Source organism: Phacochoerus africanus, chromosome 3 (assembly GCF_016906955.1).
Source record: "Phacochoerus africanus isolate WHEZ1 chromosome 3, ROS_Pafr_v1, whole genome shotgun sequence".
In the NCBI taxonomy this organism is placed as follows: domain Eukaryota; kingdom Metazoa; phylum Chordata; class Mammalia; order Artiodactyla; family Suidae; genus Phacochoerus; species Phacochoerus africanus.
The window spans coordinates 23073218-23086934 of NC_062546.1; the positions used below are offsets into that span (position 1 = coordinate 23073218).

Sequence of the window (13717 nt, forward strand, 5' to 3'; positions counted from 1 at the left end):
ATGTATTCATAGTCAATAGACAATAAAATAAAGACTATTTAAGCAGCCACTGCTGTGTTATAATATACTTTCCGTTACAGTTTTTTCAAAGTGTTTCTATATACATGTTTGCGTGCATGTGTGCATATATCGCTTTAATTTGATTGTCATGTCTTTAAGGAGGAAATCATTTTCTCCATTTTTATAAGTGTAAAGGAACTAGAAACCCATAGAGGTGTACTGATGCACCAAAAATCACAAACTCATTAAATGATAGAATTAGCACTAGAAAACCAGTTTTCCTAGCTGCTAAATTTAATGCACTTTCTACTCTGTCACACTAGTATGAAATAAAAGATAAAAGGCTGACTCTGGCTTTGACTAATTGTGTATGACCACAAAATAACTGATATCAGCCAAGTTCATTTTATAATTACAGATTTGCAGGTGGCTGACCCATATTTTTGGAATCTTTTTTTTTTTTTTTTGCCATTTTTTTGGGCCGCTCCCACGGCACATAGAGGTTCCCAGGCTAGGGGCCAAATTGGAGCTGCAGCCGCCGGCCTATGCCAGAGCCACAGCAACTGGGGATCTGAGCCGCGTCTGCGACCTACACCACAGCTCACAGCAACGCCGGATCCTTAACCCACTGAGCAAGGCCAGGGATCGAACCCGCAACCTCATAGTTCATAGTCGGATTCGTTAACCACTGAGCCATGATGGGAACTCCTGAAATCAAATTTTTTTTTTTTTTTTGGGAATCAATTTTTGAGAAGTTAGGTCACCTCCCATTTTTGGCCACACTATATTTGAAGCAGAAAAAGATATTAATATGTATTAAACACTTAATATCTGTCAAGCATTATTTTCTTTCCCTTTTTAAAAAGATATAATTCACATGCAATACATTGTACAGATCTTAGGTGCACAGTTCAGTGAGTTTTGACAAGTGTATACACTCATATAAACACTACTAGGATATAGGATATTTTCATCTTCCTGGAAAGTTCCTATGTGCCCCTTTTCTGTCAGTTTCTACTCTCCCCTCCACCATCACCTTCTCGTTTTTATAAATATAGATTAGTTTTCCCTCTTCTTAGACTCAATATAAATAGAATCCCATAATAGTTATTCTTGTGTCTTGCTGTTATTCACTCAACATGATGATTTTGAGATTTATTCATTTTACATGCATCAGTTGTTGGTCCCTGCTTATTGCTGAGGTAGTATTCCATTGTATGAATGTCATAATTTGTTTATCCATTCTCCTTTTGCTAGAATTTGGGTTGTTTTCAGATTTTAGCTATTACGAATAAAGATCCTATGCAAATTTCTGTACATGATTTTTGTGGAAAATGTTTTCATTTGCTTTAGGTTCACTTATTTTTACCTAGGAGGAGAATTGCTGGATCAAGTAGATACCTATTTAATTTCATAAGGAACTTCCAGACCTCTCCCATGCGGTCGCACTATTTTACTCCACCAGCAGTATGAGAGTGCCTGCTGTTCTGTAGCCTCACCGACGATTAGTTTTTTATGTTATCATCTCTAATGAGTGTGAAATAGTCTCTTGTGGGATTTTTTTCTGGGGAGGAGGGGAGCATTCTTTGTGGTATGCTGAGTACCATTTCCTGTACTTTGTCACCAATAAATTATCTTTTGTGAAGAGTTTTTCTGTTTACCCATTTAAAAGTTTTGAATGTCTGCCTTTTAGTTATCAATTTGAGTAATTATATGTATAGTTGGATACATGTATTGTGAATTTTTTTCTTTCATTTCTGACTTGCCAATTCATTTCTTTAATGAAAGTGGCTTTTGAGAAGCAAAAATTTTGAATTTTGATGAAGTACCCTGGTTCTTTAACCTAATAAGATGGATAGTTTTTCTCAGTTCTATTGCCTTTGGGCTTCTCTCAGGCTAAAAGCCGTAAAAGAATTGGAATGTTGCCAGCTGCCTTTCTCTTTCAAGTGTTTGCTTCCCTCTAACATTTGCCTACTTTTGGTCGTAATCCAATACCTCCAGGAAGTTTTCCAGAATTAATAGTTGTTTTCTCCAGCAGGGTCAGTTTAAATAGGTTCTACTCAGCCATTCCCAAGTCTTTTTCATGAAATATTTTGCCTTTCACATGTAAGTCCTTACTATGTGGAATTTATTTCTGTGCATGTGTGTGGTAGAAATCTGGTTTATTTTTTAATATGGATAATTGGGTTTTTAAAATTTTTTATTGTAGTTGATTTACAATGTTCAGTCAATTTCTGCTGTACAGTAAAGTGGCCCAGTTATACATAAACATACACTCTTTTTCTCACAAAAATGTGGAGCAGTTTACGAATTTTGCATGTCATCCTTGCTCAGGGGCCATCTGATCTTCTCTGTATCATTCCGATTTTAGTATATTTGCGGCCAAAGTGAGCACAATATAGATAATTGTTTATTGAATTTCCCCACTAATCTGTAATACCAACCCCAACATTTATTAACGTCCATATATAATGGATCTTTCTGAAATCTGTTCGATTTCATATTTTTCACAATTGGTATTACTTTATAATGTCCTTTTTTTTTTTTTTTTTCCTTTTTTGACTGCACCCAGGACATGTGGAAGTTCCCAGGCCAGGGATCAAATCCAAGCCATAGCTGCAATCGATGCCACAGCTGTGACAACACCAGATCCTTAACCCACAGCACTGGGCCAGGGATTGAACCCACACCACCCCCAAGACAACACCAGATCCTTAACCTGCTACACCACAGCAGAACTCCTATAATAAGTCTTTAATAGTTGGTAGCAGAGCTGTTCACACCTTGTTCTTTTATTAGGTCTCTTTGGCCCTTGGCTCTTCTATTATAAATGTAATTTTCTCCATAAAGCTCTTACACATCTTTTCTTATATTTACGCCTAAATTGATTATAATTTTAGTTGTTATTGTCTGTGCTATCTTTGTGGAACTTACATTTTTCTGTATATAGAATTTTTTTTCTGAACCATTTGAAAGTATGTTGTAGTCATGCTCCTTTATTCCTAATGTTTCAATGGGTATTTCCTAAAAACAAGAACGTTCTCTTATATAATCTCAGTACATTTATCAAAATCAGGAGATCAAAATTGATAGCGTGCTTTTATCTAATTGTCAAACTTTCTTTCAATTTTTACCAACTGTCTATATAGAAAAGAGGAAAGAAAGTCTTTTTTTTTTTTTTTTTTGGTCCTGAATCATGTACACATTGCACTTAGTTGCCATTTCTCTTTAGTTTCTTTTGATCTGGAACAGTTCTTCAGTTTTTCTCTTTCATGACCTTGTCATTTTTTGAAATATGCAGGTAAATTATTTTGTGAAAAGTCCCTCAATTCCAGCTTTCATTCTCCCCGTAGTGTCAGACTATATGTTTTTGGCAGAATGCCATGTTGTGACCTTCTTGGCATGTCCCATCAGAGGTGCATGAGATCTGTTTAGACCGTTACTGGTTACATTAACATCAATCACTTAATTAATGCAATGGCTGCCAAATTTCTACACTATAAACTTACTATTTTTCCTCTATGTAATATAGATCTCGATTCAATTAAAAAAACAGTTACAGGACCATGCAGGTTTTTGTTTTCATCTTGAGTTTGTTTTCGCTAATACCTGTAATAGGGCAGATGTTTCCAGGGGGGCCATTTGATCTTTATAATGATTATAAATGAGTGAGCAGAGACAGGTGAGTAAAATGAGGATAATTTGAGATTCCCTCCCAGATCTTGACTTCAGATCTCTGGAACACTTTTGTTTTCACTGGCAAGTTTGCAGTTACCCTTTTTCACCACTAGGTGGAAGTGCTAACAGAACTTCTAACGACAAGTTCCAAAGCTGATGAAACAACAGAACTAAATTTTACAGTGATATTCATTAAAATGGGATTCTACTTTTATGACCTAATAATAATAATAAGTAATATTCAACTGTACAATACTTATACATGGTTATAAATCATTTATATATATAAATGATTATATCTCATTAAATACATTTATGAAATGATGGGCATGGTTTGTAAAGGTTTATAGACTAGTAAAATATAGACAAATGTGATAGATTTTTTAAGATGTCTATAAGACTGTAGTTGAAAACTAGAGAACTAATATGTAATAGAAACTTAACTCTGAATTACCTGAAATTTAAATAATCAGGGGTTCCTAATGGACTAGAGTCAATAACAGACTATATTGTGCTGACTTTTCCTAGCATGAACAGGGCTCAGTTAATATGTTTGAGCACCTGGTTAATTCTAATGGACTCATAGATGTCATGGAACACTATGGGCTCATCCCCGAAGAAGATATTTGGTTTATCAAAGAACAAATTACAGGACCACTTGAATCGCCTGTCAAAAATGCCACGGTAAGTTTGTGTACAACTTAGTTTTAAATGACTGATGCTTTTCACCTAGCCTTTTCTTGATTCCTTCAGATCTATTTGAAGAGGGGACATTTAGAGGGACTAAAGGATAAAATATGAGATACATTTCTACTTTTAATGCAAAAAAGTAAAGGCTTATATATTTCTTCCAGCTCTTAACTAAGTTCTTTAGAAGTTATCCTCCAATTAAAATAAATGTATAGGAGTTCCCATGGTGGCACAGCGGAAACGAATCCGACTAGGAACCATGAGGTTGTAGGTTTGATCCCTGGCCTCACTCAGTGAGTTAAGGATCCGGCAATTGCCATGAGCTGTGGTGTAGGTCACAGACGCGGCTCGGATCCCGTGTTGCTGTGGCTCTGGCATAGGCCAGCAACTACAGCTCCGATTAGACCCCTAGCCTGGGAACCTCCATATGCTGCAGGTGTGGCCCTAAAAAGACAATCAATCAATCAAATATATAAATATTTTTGATGAATATATATGCAATATTTTATATAGAAGCCTAAAGTAACTTTGAAAATTGTAAAATTGTATGCCTTGTTCATCCATGAAAATTAACATTTGAAATATTTAGGTATGTGAAGATCTAGAAAAAAGTTGAATTAGTTCAGAGGGAAATTTGTTTTGTTCCCTTTTTCATCTTTTTGTAATTAAAAAAAAAATAAAACGGAGTTCCCGTCGTGGCGCAGTGGTGAACGGGTCCGACTAGAAACCATGAGGTTGCGGGTTCGGTCCCTGCCCTTGCTCAGTGGGTTAACGATCCGGCGTTGCCGTGAACTGTGGTGTAGGTTGCAGATGCGGCTTGGATCCCGCGTTGCTGTGGCTCTGGCGTAGGCTGGTGGCTACAGCTCCGATTCAACCCCTAGCCTGGGAACCTCCATATGCCACGGGAGCAGCCCAAGAAATAGCAACAACAACGACAAAAAGACAAAAAAAAAAAAAACCCTCCCTTTGCAGTTTTTAAGATTTTTTTCCTTGAAATATACAGATTTACCTGTAAGGTGTAAGAAAAAGAGGTAAATTTTGCAGCAAATACCTTATTTCAAAAAATGGAGTTCCAAAGTTTCTTTGAATGGTGCATACATCATCTAAAGTAGATGTGTAGCTACTTTGAAAGACAGTACTTATTTTCCTGCCTGAGTGCAAGCATTAGAATATAAGAACGAGTCTTACTAGTTCATAATTACATCTTATGTTTTTTAGAAACTCTTAAAACTTTTTGGTTTTGGGAAATGTAATAGAATTAAGATCCTTCTGATGGCACAAGAAGGTTTAGTATTAGCTGGATATCATATACCTAAGCATTTCTTTTCCTTTTTCTACTAACTTAGGAATTAAGTAGAAGAAGGAAAGAGTAGAAGATTCTGATTTACCTCCCATTCCCATTCAAGTATTTGTTTATAATTTTCTTTTTTTTTTTCTTTTTTTGTCTTTTTGTCTTTTAGGGCCACACCAGCAGCATATGGAGGTTCCCAGGCCAGGGGTTAAATCAGAGCTGTAGCCGCTGGCCTATACCACAGCCACAGCAATGCAGGATCTGAGCCTTGTCTGACTTACACCACAGTTCACGGCAACACCAGATCCTTAACCCGCTGAGCAAGGCCAGGGAGCGAACCCATGTCTTCGTGGATCCTAGTTGGGTTCGTTAACCACTGAGCCACAATGGGAACTCCTGTTTATAATTTTCACATCAATACAACTGCTTTGCTTTGCTTACAAATAGATTTGGCTCCTACCCTAAAACTTTCGGTGGGTTTTTTTTTTTTTTGTCTTTCAGTGGCCATATAAAGGGCGTCCTAAAGAAAAAAGTTTCCTTTATGAAATAGTGGCAAATAAAAGAAATGGCATTGATGTGGACAAATGGGATTACTTTGCCAGGTATGCACTGAACACTTCAGGAAAGTTGTTTAAAATTCATTGTATACTGTAAATATATACAATTTTTATTAAAGCAAATAAAATAACAAAATACTTAAGATAGTTTCCTTTGTTGAAAAATTTCATCTCTGCTTTGAAACCTTTCTAGGGACTGCCATCATCTTGGAATCCAAAATAATTTTGATTACAAGCGCTTTATTAAATTCGCCCGTGTCTGTGAGGTAGATAATAAGAAGCATATTTGTACTAGAGAAAAGGTAAGCTGTGTTAGAGAACAACAAGGAAGGTGGAGTTCCTAGTTTGAAATCTGGAAATAACCATTCAGTAATTTGGAAAAATCAGTACCTGGTAAATTGTCAGTCTCTTTACTTCATGCTTAGCAGTTGTAGTATCTTAAGGTTCTTTTCACATCTACTACATTGTTAAATAATAATAAAATTACAATAGACATTTATTGAGTCATATGCTAAGCACTGTTTTAAGTGCTTTAGAGGGATTAACTCAATCCTCACAACCCTAGGACACAGATGCTATCATCCCATTTAACAGATAAACAGTTGAAGGCCAGAGAAGACATACAGTTAATGACAGAGCTGGATGACAACCCAAGAAGTTTGGCTTGACTCTTATCCTTAATCACTATATTACATGTTTCATAGTAGTTAAAATTCTAAAGTCTTTAGATTATAGTCATATAACTAAAGATTATTATACTATTACAGAAAATCTTACTTTTCAGAATGAAGACTATAAGAATAATACCTAATTTCTAGAGTTACTGGGAAATCTTTCAGATATATTTAAGATGCCTAAAACAATACATCACAGGGTTAAAACTTTGGTTTACAAAGTTACACAGGGTTAGATTTTGGTTTACAAAGAATGAAAATTGCAAATCAATAATTTTATGAATCTGCCTTGCTGTTTTTAAGTAGGCTCAGGGTTTTTAGTGAAGTAACCCCCTAGCCTTCTTTTTATGCCACCATTCCTTTTCCTTGATTTATATACTTGTTTACTAACAAGAACATAATCTGATCCTACATTAATATTTCTTTCATATTCTCCTGCAGGAGGTTGGAAACCTGTATGACATGTTCCACACACGCAACTGTTTGCACCGCAGAGCTTATCAACACAAAGTCGGCAACATCATTGATACAATGTAAGAAATCCCATTGTTATTTCACTAGAAAATTTTCCAGACTACTTTGCTAGAGTATTACTGGGTCATGTTGAGATTTCTAGATAAACTCAAATGAATTTTTAAGTGAACAAATCTAAAAGGGTTCCCTAAAACAAATAAAATAAAAACTAGCATAAAGTGAACTTAGAGGTGAGGAGGAGAGTGGATAAAGGGGATAGATGAGAGCAGAAGAGCTGGCTTAGGCTAGGCAGGAGGAGGCCACACAGGGTGGCTTAGACCTCTGCACAGATACTCGCTTATGTACCAGATGTTAGTCATTGAGGTGAGAGATGGGATGTGGATAATTGACATTCTGAAATGAATGACAAAAATGAATTTTAAAGATTAAAATTAATGTCTCTCCTTATCCTGTCAATTATCAAAATTACTAGGAAATTTTTGTTTGTTTGATTGTTTTTTGGTTTTTCTTTGCTTTTCAGGGCCGCATCTGAGGCATATGGAGGTTCCCAGGCTAGGGGTCTAATTGGAGCTACAGCTGCCGGCCTACACCACAGCCACTGCAATGCCAGATCCGAGCCGTGTCTGTGACAGCTCATGGCAACAACAGATCCTTAACCCACTTATTGGGGCCAGAGATTAAACCTGCAACCTCATGGTTCCTAGTCAGATTCGTTTCCACTGTGCCATGACAGGAACTCCCAGCAAATTGTAAAACCTATAGGAATTTCATCTCTTCTCCCTAATCTAGTCAGAACCAAAGCAGAAAAGTACAGCCAAAGACCCCATGAGGAATTACCAAAAATTGGGTGTGAGTCCGGTTAATTCCATGTCTCTAGCTTTTTGTGTTGTTGTTGTTCTTTCTAGGGCCACACATGTGGCATATGGAGGTTCCCAGGCTAGGGGTCGAATCAGAGCTGTAGCCGTTGGCCTTTGCCAGAGCCACAACAACTCGGGATCAGAGTGGTGTCTTCGACCTACACCACAGCTCATGGCAGCGCTGGGTCCCCAGCCCACTGAGCGAGGCCAGGGATCGAACCCTCAACCTCATGGTTCCTAGTTGGATTCATTAACCACTGCGCCATGACAGGAACTCCTTCCATGTCTCTAGCTTTAAATTGATTTATTATAAGCTTTTCCTGTTCATCTTTACATTCATGTTGAGAAAATTTATCTTTTTTTTTTCCTCCATGGTTTGTCATAAGCAGGCAAGTGAGAATTCTTAATCTTATTTGTATGGTCGTTACTTTGGTAGGAGGAGTTGTTGTTTTGTTTATTTTTAATGCTGAGAATCAGATCTAGGTACAAAGCATGGTGCTTCTGGTACTGCTTCTTCTTAACTTAGTTAAGTGAAAATTACTTAATTTATATCTGTAAAATTGAGGCTGATTACACCTATCTTATTGTTGGAAAGGTTTAGTAAGATGATGTATCCAAACAAACCTCTCTCATAATGCCTGAAACACAGTAAATGTGCTAAATCACAAATCAACCATGGACTTATTTCTCATAATTGAGAGGCAGCAATCTTTTTTTTCCTCCCCTTTTTATGGCCACACCTGCAACATATGGAAGTTCCTGGGTTAAGGATCAAATCGGAGCTGCAGCTGTTGGCCTACACTGCAGCCACAGCAACTCAGGATCCAAGCTGCGTCTGCAACCTATGCTGCAGCTGGCAGCAACACCAGATCCTTAACCCACCGCTCAAAGCCAGGGATCCAACCCATATCCTCATGGATACTATGTCTGGTTCTTAACCCACTAAGCATAACGGGAACTCCTTTTGCTTTTTTTTTTTAAATTGAAGTATTGTTGATGTACAATATTATATAAGATGCAGGTATATAATATAGTGATACACAATTTTTAAAGGTTATATCCCATTTGTAGTTATTATAAAATATTGGATATATTCCCTGTGTTGTATAATATATTCCTGTATCTTATTTTATATGTAATAGTTTGTACTTCTTTAATCCTCTCCCCCTAGGTTACCCCTCTCCCTACTGGTAACCACATTTGCTCTCTATATCTGTGAGTCTGAAAGCAGTTGTCTTTAGAACATTGTGTTTCAAGATTTTATTTCCCTAAAGTAGAAAGATTTCCTTAACTTTGAACAAGGCATATGTCAAGTACTCAAATTTTCTCATAAACATAAATGTTTCTAAAATGATCTTTAGGATTACAGATGCCTTCCTCAAAGCAGATCCTTACATAGAGATAATAGGTTCTGAAGGAAAAAAGTATCGCATTTCTACAGCAATTGATGACATGGAGGCCTTCACTAAGCTGACAGGTAAGAACTCAAAGGTAATATAGGTGGCCATCTCAGATAAAATAAGAGCTTTTCCGTGGATTGCAGATTGAATATTTTCCAAATAATTCCAATGTATTTAGCTTCTAAAGTGATTGTATACTATTGGATTTGAGTTTTAACTCTGCTTTGTACTAACAAGGTAACCTTGAGAAAGTTATTTAACCTCTCTGAACCTTGGCTTCCTCATCTGTAAAATGGGAGTAAAGATACCTAGCATATAGTTTTATTGTGATGCTTCAGTGAGACATATAGCCCCTAGAATAGCTCTTGGCACATAAATACTCAATATTAATTATTATTTAACTTATAATACAGCTGGACTAATACCAGACTAATACCAAAAGGCTGACTTGCCCTTTTAACATTTTTAACAAAACACAGGATGCCAGAAACATTTCTTGGTAGTCAGCAGAAACAAAGTTTGCAGCTTAGGGTAGGAAGGAAGAGGTGAGGTGTTGCAGCTGATTCTTTAATGTGACAAAGTGTAGACTGAGAAATAGAGATCAGGAAAGCAAAAGTAGGCCAAAAGTTTAAAACCAGTCAGAGCTCTTAGTTGCAAATCATGAAACTGGCTCTGTCTAACTAAAAACAAAGTGACAGAATTAGCGGAAAGGGTGGAGGTTCAGAAACAAGCAAAAACAACTGAAGCTGAGTGGCCTCAGGCACAACCAATATCTCTACGTCAGTCTGCTGCTCTATCACTGCTAGATTTTATCTACATTGTTCTTTAAAATATACCAGTAGGCAATTAATATAGAAAAGGTCCCCATTACACTTGTAACTTTTTAGTCATTTTCCAGTCATAACTAAATGAAAGATTAGAATGAAATCCTGATTCCCTGTGTCAAATACCTATGTAAACTGAGAACACTGTACATCAGTGTTTATAATGTGTCGAGTTTGCTTCTTGCTTGCTAATCAATCTAGGTTAGGTTGATAACAAAGTTATAGGGGAAAATCTATGTCTAAATTGTTTCTATGTTTTGTTTTAATAACATCAATTCAATTGTCTCCCATTGGGGAGATTATAAAACAATTTGAGTAAATCTGGTAATGTTTATTTTTAGCTTTTGCTCATAATGAAGCAAGTGATGCTGTATTGTAAAAAATCATCTTCAGTCTTCCTCAGAAACCAGTCTTAACAATTTATCCTGTAGCATATGACATTTAAATTAACTTTTTATGAAAATAAGTCAATTCTGGATTTTATATCTTTTGAGTTCACTGACAAACCGTAAAATATCCTACGTTTTTTCCTTTTTTTTTTTTTTGGTGTCTTTTTAGGCCCACACCCTCGGCATAAGGAAGTTCCCAGGCTAGGGGTTAAATCAGAGCTGTAGCTGCCGGCCTATGGGCTGTACCACAGCTCACGGCAATGCCAGCTCCTTAACCCACCGAGCAAGGCCGGGAATTGAACCCTGATCCTCATGGGTACGAGTCAGACTCGTTACCTCTGAGCCACCATGAGAACTCCGAAATACCCTACATTTTAATGAGGTTTTAACTACACATGACTGTACGTGGCTCTTGTTCATCATGCAGATTCTGGAACACCCAAACTGGCTTTAATCCTGTTCAATTGATGAGTCCACTGACCCTTGGACTGATCCCTTGGATGTTGTAACAATGTCAAAAATCCTAGATGAGAAATTAGGTCACCTTTTTATGCTTTATCTGCCAGAGTATGGGAGAATAGGCATAGGGCCTTTCCAGCTTTCATCATTTGAAACCAGGATCATTTTACCTTCCTTGCATATTATTCTGAACAGTCCTTAACTACATCCCCTTGAAGGAATAAGACCATGTGAGCCTTCCTTACTTTTGCTGCTTTTCCAAGAAGCAACTCACTTTATCTTTATTTTTGAAATTTCCACTTATTTTAAAATTTTTAGAAAGTTTTTCCACATTTTGAGGGAGTGTTGAGAACATTCAACAAGATTGGAAGAAGTTTACAGTTAACCTGTATACTCATCACCTAAATTCTAGCATTTATATACTGGACTTGCTTTATCATGTTTTTAACCACGCCTCTATCCCTCTATTAATCTATCTAAATTTTGATGGATTTTAAAGTACATTGAAGACATTGGTATACTTACCCTAACACTTTCAGCATGCAGATTAACCAAAGTTCAATGATTGTTCATAGGAGTTCCCATCGTGGCGTGGAGCAACAGAAACAAATCCAATTAGGAATCATGAGGTTTCAGGTTCGATCCCTGGCCTCGCTCAGTGTGTTAAGGATCTGGCGTTGCCATGACCTGTGATGTAGGTCCCAGGTGCTGCTTGGATCTGGCGTGGCTGTGGCTGTGGTATAGGCCAGCAGCTTTAGCTCTGATAGACCCTTACTCTGGGAACCTCCATATACCACAGGTGCGGCCCTAAAAACACACACACACAAAAGGACATTATCTTTTCCTTAGAAAGTTCCCTCATGTCTCTTCCCAGACAATTCCAGTCCCTACCTCACTCACCCGTAGAAGCAACCACTGTTTACTTGTCCTAGACATTTATATCCATGGAATCAAACAGTATGTACTCTTCTGGGTAAGCCTTCTTTCACTCAGCATTATGTATTTGAGATTTGTCCAGATCGTATGTATCAGTGGTTCATTCCTTTTTCTTGTTAAATAGTAGTCCATCATATGAATATGCCAGAGCTTATCTGTTCTCTCTGCTTCTTAAATTCCTATTTCTGATGGATGTTTCAACTTATCTGGATGTAGCGATCTTAAGCTTTGCAAATGTTATGACCACTGTCTAGGTAACCATTTTCTTATGTTGGTTGTTATCCCTCAATGTTTCTAAGCAATAGGTGGGCCTTACTCCTTCCCTCCCTTCCCCTGTAGGATTCGACCCCAAAATCCCTTAATTAAATTGGAATCTTAGAGTGTTAAATTCAAAAGGACCTTAGAGTTCATCTGCTTCAAACTCTGCAAATGAGGAAAGTGAGGCCAAATGAGGGAAAGCAACCTATCCTAATAAATGGTAAAGTTAAACTCAAACCAAGTCTTCTGACTCCCAAGTTGAATGTTGTTTATACTATTTGAGTGATATTTTTGTCATTAAATTTAAAAGACAAGCAGTTACCTTTACTTTTGTACATAACTCTTCTGAAAACATGTATATGGAAGATATAGAACATGGCTGGTAGAATGCAGGTGGTACAGCCATTTGGAAAAAGTTGAGCATTTTCTTTTAAACATATATGTATCCTGTGATTCAGTAATCCTTCTTCTACCCATTTTACCAACAGAAATGAAAATCTAAGTTCATCCCCAAACCTGTACCTGGTAGAATAAAATGAAAGGCATTAGAATAGTTATCAGTTGAGTTCTGTGGGGTTCAAAGGAAGGAGGAGTTACATCTCTGGTTTGGATGGATGGGGAAAGGTTTCATAGTTAGGTGGTTTTTCAGGTGAACTTCAGGGATTAGATGGGCCTTCAAGAAATGAGATTCTGTCAAGGGGGCAAGAATGTCATTAATCCATCTGGGACTAGGGTAGATAAAAGCATGGATTAGAAAAGTGTGGTCTTGTTATATTAAAGTAAAATTGTTTTGTTTTTCAAACTGTGGGTATAATATATAAAGACATAAAGAAAACTGAAGATAGAGAGGTGGTTTGCAGACAGCATCATTGAGCAGGTGAGGAATGTTTCTCAGGGATTGAATAGGGAGAAACGTACATATACATATAGGTGAGATGAACAACATAGGCTGCTAATAATATTTTATTTTGCCAAGAAAAGGCATTTTAATAAAACTCATTTTGCAAAATGCAGCCATTGATTTAGTCAAGGATTACAGATGAATGCTGACCCACTGGTTGAAAATGTAATGGGATAATCAGACTCTCTCAAAATATCACTCTGCAGATTGTTAATTACAAAGGGAAGGACACTTTTTTTTTTGCTTTTTAGGGCCGTGGCCATGGCATATGGAGGTTCTCAGGCTAGGGGTCCAATCGGATCTATAACTGCCGGCCTACACCATAGCCA

At 37.1% G+C, this 13717-nt stretch overlaps 1 protein-coding gene and 1 non-coding gene across 6 annotated transcripts in view; one reads left to right on the forward strand and one right to left on the reverse strand.

The window, feature by feature from the left end:
- The window catches only part of SAMHD1 (SAM and HD domain containing deoxynucleoside triphosphate triphosphohydrolase 1), a 53105-nt gene that overhangs the window by 20908 nt on the left and 18480 nt on the right, over nt 1-13717 (forward strand). For 4 of the 5 annotated variants that reach the window (XR_007133863.1, XR_007133862.1, XM_047771141.1 and 1 more), the window contains exons 7-11: nt 4207-4362; nt 6161-6261; nt 6410-6518; nt 7332-7423; nt 9583-9698. Coding sequence is in view for 3 of the 5 variants with exons in the window: in XM_047771141.1 (XP_047627097.1) it covers nt 4207-4362; nt 6161-6261; nt 6410-6518; nt 7332-7423; nt 9583-9698 (574 nt within the window). In the remaining 2 variants the exon portion in view is untranslated. The remainder of the gene's footprint in view (nt 1-4206; nt 4363-6160; nt 6262-6409; nt 6519-7331; nt 7424-9582; nt 9699-13717) is intronic. The other variant, XM_047771143.1, reaches the window with a different exon arrangement.
- Nucleotides 2289-2397, reverse strand: LOC125123743 (U6 spliceosomal RNA). The gene has a single exon (XR_007134132.1). It is a non-coding gene; the product is annotated as a U6 spliceosomal RNA (small nuclear RNA).